Consider the following 18046-nt stretch of genomic DNA (forward strand, 5'->3'; position numbering starts at 1 on the left):
CCCCTGATGACAGTAAATAATATTTGACTAGATATTTTCAAGATGCTGGTATTCAGCTTAAAGTGACATTTAAAGGCTTAACTAGGTTAATTAGGCCAGTTAGGATAATAAGGCAAATCATTGTGCAACGGTGGTTTGTTCTACAATCGAAAATATATATTTACTGCCTAAATAACCTAATATTTAAACCTAAATGTTTTTTTTTATTATAAAAACTGATTTTATTCTAGCCAAAATAAAACAAATAAGACTTTCTCCAGAAGATAAACTATTATCGGAATACTGTGAAAAATTCCTTGCTCTGTTAAACATCAGTTGGGAAATATTTAGAGAAGGGGCTAATAATTCCGACTTCAATTGTATGGGTGTGACATCACTGAACATCATGACTCTATATTTTATGGATTCACCCAAAAATGTGCATTTGCTGTTAGTTTATTCCTCCTCAGGCCATTTAAGAAGTAGGTGACTACTTCTAAAAACACATACGAGCAAAACAGAAATAGTTCCCTGTGCCTCATGAGGATACATTTGAGGTCTTATAAAGTGAAACTGTGGTCTGTGTAAGAACTCTATAACACAGTAATGTATGCATCCTCAGACATGCAGATTTTTCACTCTATTTCAAGCTGAGCAATGTGTGCTAGGCAGTTTGTCAAAGGATGTTTACCTTTGCATTCAGTCAGTGTCAAGTTTTAGCCAGCTGTCCAGGCAATACCAAATACCACACTGACCAACTGCATTCTTGTACAAGCACACCAGTGGAAAAATGGAGGAGAAATGTATATTGCTCTAAACTGTGCCAACATATTTAGAAAGAATCAAATGCTCTCTGAAATAAGTTACTAGTATCAGTCTTATTTGTATCGCTTATGTTGTGTAGACCAAATGTCCCCACAAGTGTAGCAAGACCAGTACTTTTTGACCTTTTGGTCTTAAAGTGTAAAACGGCTCATAAATCACACAGAATGAAGTATTTTGAAAATGTAAAAATACAAATTGTTTCCTGTGAGTGTTGAATTTTGGGGCATAGGTATCAAACATACAGTCAGTACACTCTCAGAAATAAAGCTACGCGAGCTGTCACTGGGGTGGTACCTTTTCACAAGGTACAAATTTTTACCTAAAAGGTCTATATTAATACCTCAAGGGTACATATTAGTACCTAAAAAGTACAAAAGTGTTCCTCTTAAATTTTTTAGATACTAATATATACTTTTGAAGTACCAATATGGACCCTTTAAGTACAAATGCTTAAAAAAAAAAAGGTATCACCCCAGTGACAGCTTGCGTACCTTTAATTCTGTGAGTGTATGTTATAGAATAATTAAGTCTATGGGAAGTCCTCATAACTTTACAAGTGTGTGTGAGTGTGTGTGTGTGTGAGAAACTATACAATTAGTTTATCATGAAGTTTTCAAAAATGCATTTAATAAGTTTAGCTAAACCGTGCCAACATTTAAAAAAAAGAGAGAAATTATCTATGAAATCAGATGAAACAACTGAATAAATAAATACAGACTAGTAAAATTTTAATCCTTTAAAAAATATATATTAAAAAAATATTTTGGGATAAAATAATGTGTTTGTGCATATATTAAATTACAAAAATGTTTTATGATTTGATATTTTATCATTGAAAGATTTGTCTGTTTATTTATGATTATAAATTGCATTATAGGTAATTTATCTCTTCTCTATTGACTTTTGATGTTAAAAATTTAACTCTGCTGTTTAAAAAAGTGGCTTTGTTTGACATTTTAGTAGTTTGAAATGATATATTGAATGAGAAATCAATATAACCTTATTCTTCAATGCGGAAATGCGCACATTTTCGTGATTGTTTTAGAACTTCCGATTTAGTTGCCTATGCGAGAAATGACTGGAAATAACGCCGGAAAACTACCTGCTCTACATACAAGTGTTTGCATGAGTATACAAAATAGAAAAATATATAATAAGAAAATATCAGTTTGCAAGATCCAGCAGCATAATGAGCGGGGTTTAACCTCTAAAAATGAATGGAAGTGAATGAGACTGGAAGACTCAAGTCAAAAACATACAAATGGCTGCGCTCGCTCGTACGCTAAGAATAAGGTGAATAGAGAGCGTTGAGTGCATAACATAACAGAAGTACTGGTAGTTCATTACCAGGTTTCCGATCCATATTTTACAACACCAATACAGACAATATATAACTTTAAAATATTAAAAATGTCAAGAAAAGTCACTCTTTTTCAAACTTGTCAACATCAAAAGTTGTTGGGTAAAAGACCGAGAACTTATAATGCAAATCAACAACATAAATAAATTAAAAACAACATGAATCACAAAATACAGAAAACTTTACTGTTTTATAAGTGCTATTCTCAACTCTTTAGATTGCATTTTTTTGTGTTGCAGTCAAACTCCATATGTGTGCTTTTGTGTGTGAGCACAATACATTTATTTTTAAAAGTACTGTTAAAAAGAGCCTGTTTAATTGCACTACATAAGCCATCCCAGTTTTGTGTAAAGATAGATGATGTAAAAATACAACCCCAAATCAAACCAAAAGCTGGGACAGTATGGAAAAAGTAGTGATTTCTAAATTTACTTTCACTTGTATTTTATTGCAGACAATATAACGAGCATTATTGAATGGGCACCTATGATGAAAATCATTTTTTGTAAGCTGTTTGGACTAATATAAAGACAATGAGTCTCTTTTTTTTAAATTTCCTGATGTTAAAATAGAATCCAAATCCCTCCCATTGTTGTGCATGAGTGTTTGACAGAAGAGATCAAGCCTTTATTGAATTGGTTGTTTAATATCTCAGCAGCTGTGTGTGTCAGTCTGTGTTTTCGCTCATAGCTGTGATCTGGCAGAGTGTGACCCTGACTCAGCGCTCTATAAATACCAGCAGGGGTCAGTCTGTGAGTCCATGTTCATGACTGCTGACACCCCACTGCTCCTGGCTCTGACCTACATACACATGTCAATACGGATCACGGCTGACATACAAGTCATTTTGGTTTAATAATCATTCGGCAAATCATTTAACGATCATTTGCAAACTCAAGTTGGGCTGTGTCCAATTTTTTTCAATTATTTCCTAAATTATGTTTAACAGAGCAAAGAATTTTTACAGTATTTGCTATAATATATTTTCTTCAGGAGAAAGTCTTATTTGTTTTAATTCGGCTAGAATAAAAGCAGTTTTCGTTTTTTTTAAACAATTTTAGGGTCAATATATATAATATACTATAGGGGGATCACACTCCTCAGCCTTCCTGCATGGGAAAGTCTATGCCAGGGTATTGGAGAGGAGGATCTGGCAGATAGTTGGAACTAAAATCCAGGAGGGACAATTCAGTTTTCGTCCGGGCCAAGGCACACTGGACCAGCTCTATACCCTCACTAGGGTGCTCGAGGGTTCATGGGAGTATGCCCAACTAGTCCACATGTGTTTTGTGGACTTGGAGAAGGCATTCGACCTTGTCCCTCGTTGCCTTCTGTGGAGGGTGCTGTGGGAGTATGAAGTCAGAGATTACTTTGTTAAGGTCTGTCTTGTCCCTATATGAACAGAATAAGGGTGCTTTCACATCTGTAGTTCGCTTCATTTGGTCCGGACGAAGGGCAATAAATGATACATTGTTGCATTTTCTGCCGTTTTTGGGTCGTTTTCACACCACACTGCTGGCTTTGGTCCGAACCAGTTGAAACGAACCAAAATGCAGTCGTCTGACAAGTCCACATCACTCATTGGCCAGATGATGTTGAACATATTTCCTAAACTGCTTATTGATTGGTTAGAATTCACATGCAGGAAAATGCCAATGATCTCCCGCAAGTAAACAAAACCGGCAGACACAAAATGTCGTTTTTACTCTGGAGGGACAACTGCGCTGACTAATTGTATCCCTGCTTTAGACAAACTATACATTTCGAGAATGAAGCGTGGCTGCGGCTGGAAAACAGGGTTTTAATGCATCGCTCGTCACTTCAGGAGGTGGCGTGAATTAATTTAGCTAAACTGCGACATGGTCATCTTGCGGAAATATTACCAACGATCCATCAGGTAATGTTTTCCCCTCTCTTTCTCTCTGTTGGTAAAGCACTAAAAATCAATAAATTAAAGTCAATAAATATTTTTCCTCCATATCTCATAATGCAAAGCGCATCGGCCTACGGCAGCTGGATTAGTCCAAAAGGCGCAGTACTTATTGGGGTTGGACCTGTTTTAGTACGGATCATAATCTCACCACAAACGAACCGCTCCAGGGTTTGTTTGAAAGCGTACAGAGACCACCTCTTCAAGCAGGTCTCGGTACACTTGTTTGGTCCGCTTTTGGTGCGCACTCGAATACGATTGCTGCATTCTCACCTGCCCAAACGAACCGCACCAAAAGGGAAAACGAACTCTAGTGCGATTCAATCTAACTAAATAAGGCAGGTGTGAAAGCACTCTAAGAGTTTGGTTCGCATTGCCGGCAATAAGTCAGACTTGTTTCCAGTGCATGTTGGGCTCTGGCAGGGCTGCCCTTTGTCACCAATTCTGTTCAAAATTTTTATGGACAGAATTTCAAAGCGCAGCCTTGGGCTGGAGGGGGTCTGATTCGGGGACCACAGGATTCCATCTCTGTAATACGCAGATGATGTCGTTCTGTTGAAGGTCGAACATGGACCTTTAGCATTTACTGAGGTGGTTTGTTGCCGAGTGTGACGCGGCTGGAATAAGAATCAGCACCTCCAAGTCCAAGGCCATGGCGCTCCACTTGAAAAAGGTGGTTTGCCATCTCCAGGTTGGAGAAAAGTCCTTACCCCAGGTGGAGGAGTTCAAGCATCTTGTGGTTGTGTTTAAGAGTGAGGGAAGGATAAAATGTGAGATTGACAAGCGGGTCTGTGTTGCGGCTGCAGTTGATGTACCGGTCCCTTGTGGTAAAGAAGGAGTTGAGCCGAAAGGCAAAGCTCTTGATTTATTGGTCAATCTATTTTTCTACTTTGACCTATGAGTCATAAGCTTTGGGTCATGACCGAAAGGACAAGATCTCGAACACAAGCGGCTGAAATAAGTTTTCTTCACAGGGTGGCAGGGTGCACCCTTATAGATAGAGTGAGGAGCTCTGTCATCCAGGAGGAGCTCAGAGTAGAGCCGCTGCTCCTCCACATTGAGAGATGTCAGCTGAAGTGGCTCGGCATCTGTTTCAGATGCCTCCAGGACGCCTACCTAGGGGGGGTTCCAGGCATGTCCCACAGGCAGTTGGCCTCGGGGAAGACCCAGGACACGCTGGAGGGACTATGTTTCTCGGCTGGCCTGGGAATGCCTTGGGATCCCCCCAGAGGAGCAGGAGGAAGACTGCTGCCCCCTTAACTTGGCCTCGGATAAGCGGATGAATATGACATGATGACATAATTAGCCCTCTTAAGCAATATTTTTAACAATTGACAGAACAAAACCATTGTTATACAATAACTTCCCTAAATTACCTAACTTGCCTTGTTCCATTGCACCCTATTTTTTTGCTATCAAATGATCTCTTTAAACAAAATCACATGACTTTTTTGTGCCTGCTGGTTTTAATTCAGTAAACATGTTTCCATTGTAGTTTATTTGGCATAAATAAATTTAGTTTTTGTTGCAGTTTTTAATTTTTTTTTCGATAAATAGTGAATCCTACTCAGTTATTCTATGCATTGTTTTTGCGCATTTTCAAAATATATGCGCATCTTGGCTTTTCCATTACGCATTTTTAAGCAATATTACAAAATGTGCATAATATAATGTTGATGGAAACATAGCTAGGTATCATGCGTTTATCATATATTTAAGATATTACTCAGGTTTTATCCTCAAACTGCTACTGTGTTTGGGACTAGTTTCTTTATCTTTTGTCATCAGTTTCATTTTATCCAAAGCCTTTTGTTTTGTTTGATTTATGACTGTTGTTGGCTGCAAAATATCTGAAATCATTTGGTGTAGTGATATTGAACTTTTATGCAGTCAAGACATGCCTGGAACTACTTTGGGTGTGGATTTTTCTGAAAGTAATTGCGGAATGTTCATCATCCAATCGAAATCAAGTATTTAAAAACTCTGTAGTATAAGAGGAAACTGAACCAAGTACATGCATTAAAGGGACTTTGATTTTCATGTTAGAAAGGTGGTAAAAACGATGCCTGCCAAGGGATAAGACTTGCCTTAAAGGGACTTTGAAACAACTCAGTTCCTAACACATCTTGGTCATTTATCAAAGTTCATTTAAGCTGGATTCCATCGCAGATTAAGCTAAATTCTTTGAAAGGCTTAAAAAAGTATTAAAGCTGAATTTGGTCAAACAGATATACTACTGTTCTTTAGGATTACGATTAGAAAATGCCTAAAAATACAAGATGAAACAAAGTGTTGTGAAACATGGTAAAAACATCATATTATAAAGAAAAATAGATTGTTATAATAATAATAGCTATGGAAAGAAAATTAAAATATCACTTTCTCTGTATGTTCTCTCAGCATGTACTGGATTTATTTCGGGTTAATATTAGCTAAGGTCTGATAACATTTATTCCAAATGAAAAACAGAATATTTGTTTTTCTCCAAAAAGTTACAACTAGTAAAACTATAATGAATAACAAATGTATTCATTTGTTGTGATAGATAAATTTCAGAAGCAAAAACATTGGTAATGTGTTGTCCTAAAATAAATGTAACCTCGTCAGAAAACATGACAAAAATAACAACGTTCATATAATAATCTATATTTGTTTTACAGCACTTTGAAATCTTTGTTAATGTTGTTGACAAAAAAAAATTGTATGTGGTTTATTTTCTTTAAACCGATATAAACAAACTAATATTTTTTCCCTATTAAAAACAATAAATTAACTTGAACTAAGATACCAAATTGCTGCATTTGTAATATTTCTTGTTATTCATAACTTGCTAACAACTTTGCTAATTCATTCAAGTTGTTGCGGATGCAGATGCAGTCAGATGCCACGAGGGGCAAATTAAAAGCTTTTGACCATTCATGACACACACTATATCATATAATAGAGAAAATAGATTGTTATAATAATAATAGCTATGGAAAGAAAATTAAGAGACCACTTTCTCTGTATGTTCTCTCATTATATACTGGATTTATTGAGGGTTCATATTAGCTTTATTCTATAAAGGTCTGATAACATTTCTTCCAAATAAGAAAGAATATTTGTTTTTCTTCAGAATGTGACAAATGGAAAGACTATAATAAGTATCAAATGTATTAATTTGTTGTGATAGATAAATCTGGGTTCCAGACACTTTTCAGAAGCTAAAACATTGGTATTGTGTTGTTCTAAAATAAATGTAACCTCGTCAAAAACATGACAAAAATAACAACGTTCGTTTAATTATCAATACATTTTTACAGCATTTTAAAATCGTTGTTATTTACAAAAAAAGTAGGGGGTTTGTTAATTTTAAGCTGTAACAAATGTGATCTTATTTCTAATAAAAACGTTAATATTATAACGTTAATATATAATAATACGTTATTTTCTGTCATTCACAACTAGCTAACGTTAACTTTGCTAATTCGTTCAAGTTGTTGCGTCAGATGCCACGCATGGCAAATTAAAAGCTTTTGACCGTTCATAACACGCACTATTTATCTAAATTTCTAATAAATTGTACGTTTTTCAGTACAATTTTAAAACCCACACCTTCTCAATACGATAAGCTTTACTCACGTTAAAGGGGCTTGTTGACATGTGCCCACACGGTGACGTATATCCGGTTTAGTTCACTAGCATAAAGAGCAAGAAGGGACGTGCTCGACAACTTCAACGCCCCGCAGTTGCCCTAAAATCAAACACCTCTAAACACACAACAACAACAAAATCATCCAAAAATCATGGCAGAATGCGACTGGGACACGGTGACCGTTTTGAGGAAGAAGGGATCGGCCGCGCAGTCCAAGTCGAAGCAGGTATTTCACACGCTTCTGCTACATATAGTTTGCTGACGTGATTAGTTCACGTATGACGAGCACATTGTTGCTTTGACCTGTTTATAAATGTTTGTCTTCGACTAATGCGATATAATGTGTGTCCCAAAGCATCAAATATCAATGTGACAGTAAAAGGAGTAGTAATGTTAACGTATAACTTCGAGAATTAGCCAGTATGTGAAACGTGCTGGTGGAGGCCATAATAAGTGTGATCATAACAACACAGTTCAAAGATCTACATGGAGTTTCGGTTTACATAACAACGTTATAACCTCTGTTTTTAGGCTGTGACTGCTGCTCAGAGAAAGGGAGAAGCTGTGGAAACGTCTAAGAAATGTAAGAATACATACCTTTTATATAAGATCTGTTTATATCACTAACTGGAGTGAAATGTGCTGGTAATTTCATCGAGGTAAAGTTGGTTTTACCTTCACACATAGTCTTAAAAAGTCTTAAATTTTATTTCATAAAACCTGTAGAAACCATGTACTTGAACCATGGAAGTCGTACCAAATAGTTCAATATTATATAGAGTATTATAGCATTGCTAGCAAGTACACTGAGTAAACAATCTTGTTTTTTTTCTCCTTAGGGGCTGCTGGGCAAAATAAACAACATGTTGTAACCAAAAACACAGCCAAGCTGGACAGAGAGACGGAGGAGCTCAGCCACCAGAGAGTGCCACTTGAAGTGGGCAAAGTGATCCAGCAGGGCCGGCAGAATAAGGGCCTCACCCAGAAAGATCTGGCTACTGTGAGTGTTTGCCAGACTTACCGTAAGGTTCATTTATTTTTGAGGTGGTGAAATATAATTGTGCGTTTCTCTTGCAGAAAATTAACGAGAAGCCACAGATCATTGCGGAGTATGAATGTGGGAAGGCTATCCCCAATAATCAGGTCATGGGGAAAATCGAGCGAGCCATTGGTAGGATTTTATCCTTCTTCTATTTGTTTTGGTCACAATAGCTAATTGTCTACTGTAATAAAGTTTGTGTTATTTTAATGATATTATCTTAGGCTAGGCAAGGCTGTTTATTTGTAAAGCACAATGGGCTACGGTTGAAGTCAGAATTATTAGCCCCCGTTTACCTCCCCCCTCTTTCTGTTTAACAGAGAGATTTTTTTTTTCAACACATTTCTAATCATACTAGTTTTAATAAGTCATTTCTAATAACTGATTTATTTTATCTTTGCCATGATGACCGTAAATAACATTTTACTAAATATTTTTCAAGATGCTTCTATACAGCTTAAAGTGACATTTAAAGGCTTAACTAGGTTAACTAGGCAGGATAGGGTAATTAGGCAAGTTATTGTATGATGATGGTTTCTTCTGTAGACTATCGGAAAAATTATAGCTAAAAGGGGCAAATAATGTTGACCTTAAAATGTTTTAAAAACAAATAAAAAAACTGCTTTTATCCTCCAAAATCATTTTAGCCGAAATCAAACAAATAAGGCTTTCTCCAGAAGAACATACAGAATCAGACACACTGTGAAAATGTTCTTTTCTCTGTTAAACATAATTTGGGAAATATTTTAAAAAAGAAAAAAAATTCAAAGGGGGTCTAATATTCTGACTTCAACAGTATATGCACAGCTTGTGTTTTTCAGCCACTGATAAACTTCCAGTGAAAGATTTATGTGATTATTTTCAATTTAATAAGGTTCTTTTTACAGAATCAGTGTTGTCATGTAATTAAAATAGACATTTAAATAGACTTAGGGTGCTTTCACACCTGTAAATAGATGGTTTTGTTCTAAGGGTGCTTTCACACCTACACTTTTGTTTCGGAACGTGTCTCGTTTGCCCAGTTAGCGCGGTTCGTTTGGCATATGTGAACAGGGCAATAGCGCTCTGTTCCGCGCCAAAGTAATCGATCCGAGATCGCTTGAATGAGGTGGTCTCGGCTCAATTGAAACTAACCCTGGAGCGGTTCGATTGCAGTGAGAAAGCGATCCAATCCGAGCGCGGTTATATCACAGTGTTTTATGGATATGTAATAGGCATACGGCTGTATGAAGAGAGAATTATGAGTATGGCGGGAAGTTTCGCAAGTCTCCGGATGCTCGCAAACGAGTGATAATCTCCCGGTAATCTCGCGTCTCCCTCCCGGTCCTCAAATAGGCATCATCACGCACCCTTCTCACCCCTCCCCACCACATCTCTCCTCAGACACGTCACGTGCGCACCCTGTCAATCACCACCAAACCACCACCTCTCCTGACAGCTTAGCGGGACGCTGCAAAATAAACCCTGACACTGACCAATGTAAGGAGAGTTTACTCGCAGTCGCACGTGACTTGTTTTAGCTCTTTTGGTCCGATAAGAAACTTTGCAGTGTGAAAGCGAACCGCTCCAAGAGCAAAGAGCAATAATGTAACATTTGTAATCTCTGTTTCAGAACAACTAAATCGATTCATAGGTGTTCACGCTTTCACACTCCAAAGTTTGTAAATGGACCAAAATAGATAAAACAAGTTACGTGCGAGTAAACTCTCCTCACACTGGTTCCACGGTTTATTTCATAGTCTCTCAGCTGTCATGCATCCCTATTTTAATTTATGACGATGAGCAAAAAGACATTATAAACCCCTTTCACAAAGTAATACCGGTAAATATCTGGAAAATTTTCGGAACGACTTTACCGGTAAATTCATAAAAAAGATGTTCACACAGGGACAGACGTTCTGGAATTTTTCCGGAAAAGATTATACACACATCCATTCCAAAATACCAGTAAATTCTGACATCATTATCCAGAAATGACCTGTAAACGGCTGCACTTTTATTTGTAAACAAAGAAGGGGTCGACATTTTCTTGATGGTTTCACTTTTATTTAAAGCTTTAGCATTCATGCAGCTGCTTTGTGAGACATCCAAAGGCAGAAACGTGAACCACAGCTAAATGTTTACACACTTGACTACATTATAAGTATTGTGAACATCTTATATGAAAACGTATGGAGGAACACTTTCGCATGTTGATATGTACATATTGTTTGTGTGTGCTGAAGCTCACCCGCTCCTTCATGTGCACACACGTCTTGAAGGTAGACAAACAGCGGTTTATTATAAGCATTTTTTCAATATATTTTTAAACAGTTGGCATTAAGAAGGAACATAGAAACGTTATCTACCTAACATCTAACGGCTAAATGTGTCTGGAAAAATATAAAAGGATTTCATTTTCCTAAACCGCGCAGGTGTGAATGCGTCTGAGTGTTCTGATTGTCTAAAGTAGACAGCTTACATCAGCACGTTCTAGTCGTGAGCACACTCTTTCAGCAAATTACTGGTAATGTTACAACTTCTCTTTAAGGAAAATTGCTGGAATTAATTTACCGGTATTTTCAAAAAGGGCCTGTTCAAACATACAGACTTTCACTTTCATATTCGACATGAAACGCACTAGAGATGCGCGGATGGGCTATTATTTCATCCGCAACCGCATGACAAAATTCATCATCCGTCCGCCATCCATCCGCACTAACATTTTTGACCAATTTTTAAAACCGCACCCGCCCGCCATCTGCTGATTGGGCTCTTCATTTAAATGGCTTATTCCTTTTTTTATTAAATGAATGTTTCTTTATTGCTCATTATAGAATAGAGGATGACTTTAATGTAGACATGCAGTTAATCCAAACGTGCAAGTCATTAATTGACGACGCTTTGAAGTGACGCTAAAGATACGAGGACGTGTCTTTTCACTTGATTCGATTCATCGGTCCTTAAGTCTTTTCCTTGCGTCCTTCCCTCGTATCCCGGCGGGGTGGAAACACGAGGAAAGAAAGCAAGGAAAGGAAACGAGGATGCACAAATAAGAAATGAGAAGCACCCGAGCTCTCATCAGCAGTGAACTCCGTCTCCAATCGGCGCACAGGGACAAAAGTAAATAAATAGCCTAAATTAAACGCACTGTACTGTACAACTTTTTTTTATTGTAGCCTAATAGAAATTAACGCATTGACACATCATTTCAACATGCTGCTATTTAGCCTACTACTAAATGCCTGTTTTACTTTATTTTTTAGTAAATAGATAGAATACTAAGTCATTTATATTATAATAATGTTTACATTTGTAGTTGTCCATAGCAACCCCAAAAACGTACCTGATTGCCTTGCACATCTAATTAATGGGCACAGTTTTTCGACTATTTTTTTATTTATTATTTTTTATTTTTTGCTGTGGATGTTATTGAGCTTGTAGAAATCGGAAACAACACCAGTTCTGCGACACAGATTAACCTTTATTGATATCTCTATCAGACAATACCTATTTTATATGCCAAAAGAAACAACAGGCAGTAAAAAAATATTAACATAAATATCTTAATGTAGGCATAGGCTATAGTCGCATGCTTTGGCAAACAGTTGAAATTTTTTTTTTAATAAAAACGTCATATCGTGCCTAAGCCTGATAGGCTCAGTCACCCCCACAATTAGAAATTAAATTAGAAAAATAGATTTGCCATCCCTCTTTGAGCGAACATAAAGTCTGACCAGGCTAAGTGCATGTATGACAGTGTCAGGATTCAGACGGGAGCGCCTGCATAGCCATAATGCGCCCTGCTGCACTGAAGGAGCGCTCGCTCGCAGCACTTGTTGCTGAAATGCATTATAATTCTCTTGGAAAGGTGCTACAGCCGTGGGAATAACTGGTCTTATTTCTCCCTAAAGGAAAGTAGATTTTCCTCTGCTGATCCGTCTATACGGAAGTTATAGAGGAATACTTCTGTACTTCATCCAGAATTAGTGTATCCGATTCCTCCTCCCATTCTGTAAAGTCAGTCCTAGGCTTTTTCGTTGGTGCGCCAGCTATGCCTATAAAAACAGTGCAACCGCCCGCCACCCGCCCGAATTTAATTAAAATATTATTTTTTCGTAACGTCATCCGCCCGATCCGCGGTTTATCCGCGGAATCCGCGGCTATAACCGCCAACCGCGCATCTCTAAAACGCACACTTGTCGATAGGAACTATGATATCCCGCCCTACTCATTCTCTTTTCATATAGCCATATAAACCTATTACATATCCATATTACACGATGTTATAGCCTCGTTCATTGGATCGTATTGCTTTCTTACTATAATCGATCTGTTCCAGAGTTCGTTTCAATCAAGTCGAGACAACCTCATTCAGGCGATCTCGGACCGATTGTTTTAGCGTGGATGCGAGTGCGATTGCTGGTTTCACATATGCCAAACGAACCACGCTAACTGGGGAAATGCGCCAGCTTCTGAAACAAAAGTCTAGGTGTGAAAGCACCCTTAAGCATTCATTTAGTTATTGAGGCGTAAAAAGAGATGAAAAGCTGTGTAAACACAAGTTCTGTGTGAAGCAGCAGGCTACTGCAGAAACTCTATTGAAAATACAATGGTTAAATAAATTGGCAAATTTTAAAGACATGGCATGAAAAAAATGGAACTTAATGCAGTGCTTCTTTGAACTCGCATATATTGTATATCAATCAGGCAGTGAAGATTGATGATTTATAAAGAAATTGCACCTTAAACATGGGGATTTTGTAATGGCGCTATCGGAATGGCTGTTGTCACCGGAAGCGCTTGGGCTGGCTGACTGAAAATCTAAAGTCTGTGTGTATATACCCCATTAAAAACAACAGGGGACTCATGTATCAACGCTGCGTACACACAAAAACTTTGCGTACGCCAGGTTTCACGCTCAGAATCGCTCGCGTTTGGATTTACTAACGATGAACTGAACGTGGGAATGTGCGCAGCTCCACGGCAGCTTCTTGGCTGGCGTACGCACATTTTTTGTGCGTGTCTGTTTTATTTCCATTGGCGACTCCTAGAGGCAGTTGTGTTAAATTCCTCTCTACAAAGTGTCTGAGCCTTGCAATGGCAGCTGTATGAGACGGGTTCATCTAGCAGGTATATAAGGTTTCTATACCATACAGTTGGCCAGCTAAACATTAAAGCGCAATTTGCAGCGGTCTCCTGTTTTCCCAATGTAATCTGAGCTATCTACTGCACGCACGTTGCTATAAAGACACTATCTGAAGATGAATTTGCATGCGTGAATCAGAAACATTTCCATTCAATAAATGTGCAAATAAAATATGATGCACAAACTTATTAATGATTCCAACTTGTCTTTCTCGTGATAAATAGTAGGCAAAATCTGATATGTAGTGGGGGAAAAAAGAAGAAAGAGTTCATCAGACGCTGGATTTGAACCGAGTTCATGCTCGATTGTGTCAAAACATGTTGACATGCGTCTTACGAGCTGCGCTACTGAGACTGTTAAGGGCATTGCAACATTTTACACCTATAAACCACACTATTTCTTTTTTTATTCACTCAGTGCGATGTTCAGACCCAACTGTGTTAACCGCATCAGCTAAACTCTCCCACTCTATTTTTTTCTTTTGTTGTTTATTCCGGAGAACAAACTTGCAAATAACACCGCTTTTCTCCGGTCTACCTCCGAAAGCAGCACCTCCAATTCACATTCTGTTCAAAGTTTCTCTTTTTGCTTGCTTTTGCCTTTGCTTTTTCGTTGGGTTTTGCCAAAGTGAAGTCATTAGCATATTCATACAGGGGAGGAGGCAGGGAGGGGTTTTGTGCTCGTGCATGTTGCGCTCAGTTTCACGTTCATTCAGATGTACAAAAGAATATGCGTGAGATTCGGCGTACGCAGTGTTTCATACATCTGAATTTTTTTCTGCATACGCAATGTTTTAGTATGATTTCCACGCAAGTCTTCGTACATGAGGCCCCAGGTGACCAATGCGCTGTACAGAAACTTCTGACTGTCTCCATGAATAACATAGGTATTAGAACTGCCTCCACATTGAGGACCTTCAAAATTTCTCGAAGTTAGGGCTGGGCGATTTAATATAAATTCAGTTTCAATAATAAAGTACACATTACTCCATGCAGGAAAAACCCAGAGTAATAGAGTAACGCACCAAAACAAGAGATAAAGTTGCAGAAGAGTGCTGTGCAAAGGGCAATGTTAGACTATTCTCATGTGTTATTGACAACATGGCAGATGTACAAGTACGTTCATTCTAAGTACTCCTATTCATAACTAAAAATAATAAATAAATACATTTTAATGTCTAAAACGTTAAGGTAACTTCGTTTGTTGATCTGGAGTATATACTCTGGGAACACGGCTCTTTAGCTTGTGTGATATTACTTGAATATTATTATCATCATGTCTTATTTTCATTTATAACCATATATTTATGGTCATTTTATCATCCTTTATCACACATTCAATGCTTTTGGACTCAAGCCAAATGAGAAAACAACGATAACATGAGGAAAATAAAGATAAGCTGCAATCGTGCTTTTAAAATTGACAAAATTTCCTAATGTTTTACTTCATGTAATGAGCTGTTCATATGTGCAAACAGGAAATGATGTGTTTCTCTGGTAATGCTATCCGTCTAAATAAACCTACTTTGGTCAGGTGGTACAAGCTGTCAGGAAATTGTATATTAATATAACGGCTGTTTTTTTAAAAAAGATCATTTAGTCTCACTAATTGTAAATGTGAATTTACAGCATCATTACTCCGGTCTTTACTGTCACATGATTCTTCAGAATCTATACCTGACTAAAGTCTTGTCGTCAATCCCAGTTGTAAGAGCAACAAATAATAACTTCTAGTTGATCATTTGGAAAAGTGGCTGAAGGCAGATTTTTCTGATGAATCATTTGTTGAACTGCATCCAGATCATCACAAATACTGCAGAAGACCTACTGGAACCTACATGGATCCAAGATTTTCACAGAAATTAAGTTTGGTGAAGGAAAAATCTTGGTTTGGGGTTACATTCAGTATGGGGGCATGCGTGAGATCAGCAGAGTGGATGGCAACATCAACAGCCTGAGGTGTCAAGACATTTGTGCTGCCCATTACATTACAAACCACAGGAGAGGGCAAATTCTTCAGCAGGATAGCGCTCCTTCTCATACTTCAGGAAAAGAAGACCTTAAAGAAGGTCAAGCTGCTCCAGGATTGGCCAGCCCAGTCACCAGACATGAACATTATTGAGCATGTATTTGGTAAGAGGGAGGAGGCATCAAAGATGAATCCAAAGAATCTTGATGAACTCTGGGAGTCCTGCAAGAATGCTTCCTTTGCCACTCCACTACCACTTTATTAATAAGTAATTTGAGTCATTGCAGAGATGTATGGATGCAGTCCTCTAAGCTCATGGGAGTCAGACACAATATTCATTCTTTTTCCACTGCAGCATGACTGTATATTCTACACTGTACATTATTTCTGGTAAGTGACAAGACTTTTGTCTAAGCAAAGTCAGACCGTACTTTCCTAATTAAATAATTAAAACTCAAGGCATGATCATACTATATTTTGGATAAGCATAATCTAGAGGTCTTTGCCTTTCATATAAGACACTTCTGATATCAAATGGTCAACTAGAAGTCAAGTTATTATTTGTTGTTCCTAAAACTTGGACAGATAATAAGACTTTTGTCAGGGAGTGTATTCCGATATGCTAATTATTGTTGCTCATTTTTAAGTTTTTTTTTTAAATAGAGTTCAATACTAACAGATATTTAAAATTGAAATCTTTTGTTTTATAATGTTTTTGCAGTTACTTTTGATCTATTTAATGAAGGTTGAGTAAAATAATCTTTAAATTGCTGCACCTTCCTTATTAGTAGATACTACAAAGTTCTTAATAAATATACATCGAATAACATATAATGCAGTGGTTCTCAAAGTAAGGGTCGGGACCCCTTGAGGGGTCGCAGAACAATGAAGGGGGGTCGCCTGGTGATTTCCAAAAATCTACTTATTATTATTAGGCCATAAGACTTACCATATTTTATCCATAACCAACTGAAGAGAAAAAAACAGTCGTTTATAGTTACTATAGTAGCTTATTTACTAGTTCTATTGGATTGCGACCCCTGGGGTAATTACATTATATTAAAGACAGTAGCGTCAGATGCAGCAGATTGATTTTATAACACCAGGTTAAACTTTCTGGCCCATTTACAGCACTCACATCCAAAAAAAATAAAAATTAAACGAAGAATAGACTTTGGTCTATTGGTGTGTGTGTGTGTGTGTGTGTGTGTGTGTGTGTGTGTGTGTGTGTGTGTGTGTGTGTGTGTGTGTGTGTGTGTGTGTGTGTGTGTGTGCGCCATTGCATGCAAGTTTTCTGTATTTATAACCACCTCAGAGGATATTGGGGGTCGCGAGTCACTGGTATTGTTATTTTAGGGGTCGCGTGCTGAAAAGTTTGGGAACCCCTGATATAATGAATAACATAATTTTTCTCTGTTTAAATTTTTAGGCCTTAAGTTGCGTGGGAAAGACATTGGGCTGCCCCTCGAAGCCTGTTCCAAGAAATGAGTACAAAATCCTCGAAAGATCCACCATCCACTGGAACCTCCCAGTGCTAATAAGATCTTTACAGTCAATCTCTGTTAATTGCTGCATTACTCTATTTCATGGTGGACCAGACGCACTCATTTTACCACCTACACGAAATGTGTATTATCTAACGTTCTATGTCAGATGATGAAAGAAGACTTGGATTATTATCTTTTTTTTTTTAGCCTGCTCACTGCTTTGAAATAAACTTATTTCTATGAATGACTAAGATGTGTTCTGATTGCTGCTTTTTTTCTTCTTCAGATGATGCATTAAAGAAGAGACACTCAAAAATAATTTTTTTTTCTGTCTTTTTTCCATGAATGTTGATTTTGAGATTTGGAGCTTTTTTATTTTTTTGCTTCTAATGTAAAAACATCCAAAACACACTTAATGTAATGTAGTGTGTGTATTTATATAACACATTTATTGTGTATGGCCATATACCCAAAGTGCTTCACAATCTCTAGGAGGGGGTCTCTCCACACCACCACCAATGTGCAGCATCAACTTAGATGATGCGACGGCAGCCACAGGATAATGCCACTCATCACACACCAGCTATAGAGGGAGTGGAGAGATAGTGATACAGCCAATTCGGTGGATGGGGATGAGTGGGAGGCCATGATGGCCCGATAAAGGGAATTTGTCCAGAATATCGGGGCACACCACTA

The 18046-nt window shown here is 37.7% G+C and overlaps 1 protein-coding gene across 2 annotated transcripts; it reads left to right on the plus strand.

Moving 5' to 3' along the window:
- The first annotated feature begins 7770 nt into the window (after window positions 1–7770).
- edf1 (endothelial differentiation-related factor 1) lies at window positions 7771–17669 on the plus strand. Of its 2 annotated transcripts, none has more exons than XR_015490600.1 (5): window positions 7771–7954; window positions 8260–8311; window positions 8568–8728; window positions 8806–9605; window positions 13239–17601. XR_015490600.1 is itself a non-coding variant. In NM_200745.1 (5 exon segments), coding segments are annotated over 5 exon segments (441 nt in total). In that variant the 5' UTR covers window positions 7786–7879; the 3' UTR covers window positions 17352–17669.
- The last annotated feature ends 377 nt before the right edge of the window (window positions 17670–18046 follow it).

This window comes from Danio rerio, chromosome 5 (genome assembly GCF_052040795.2).
Source record: "Danio rerio strain M-AB ecotype USA chromosome 5, GRCz13ab, whole genome shotgun sequence".
In the NCBI taxonomy this organism is placed as follows: domain Eukaryota; kingdom Metazoa; phylum Chordata; class Actinopteri; order Cypriniformes; family Danionidae; genus Danio; species Danio rerio.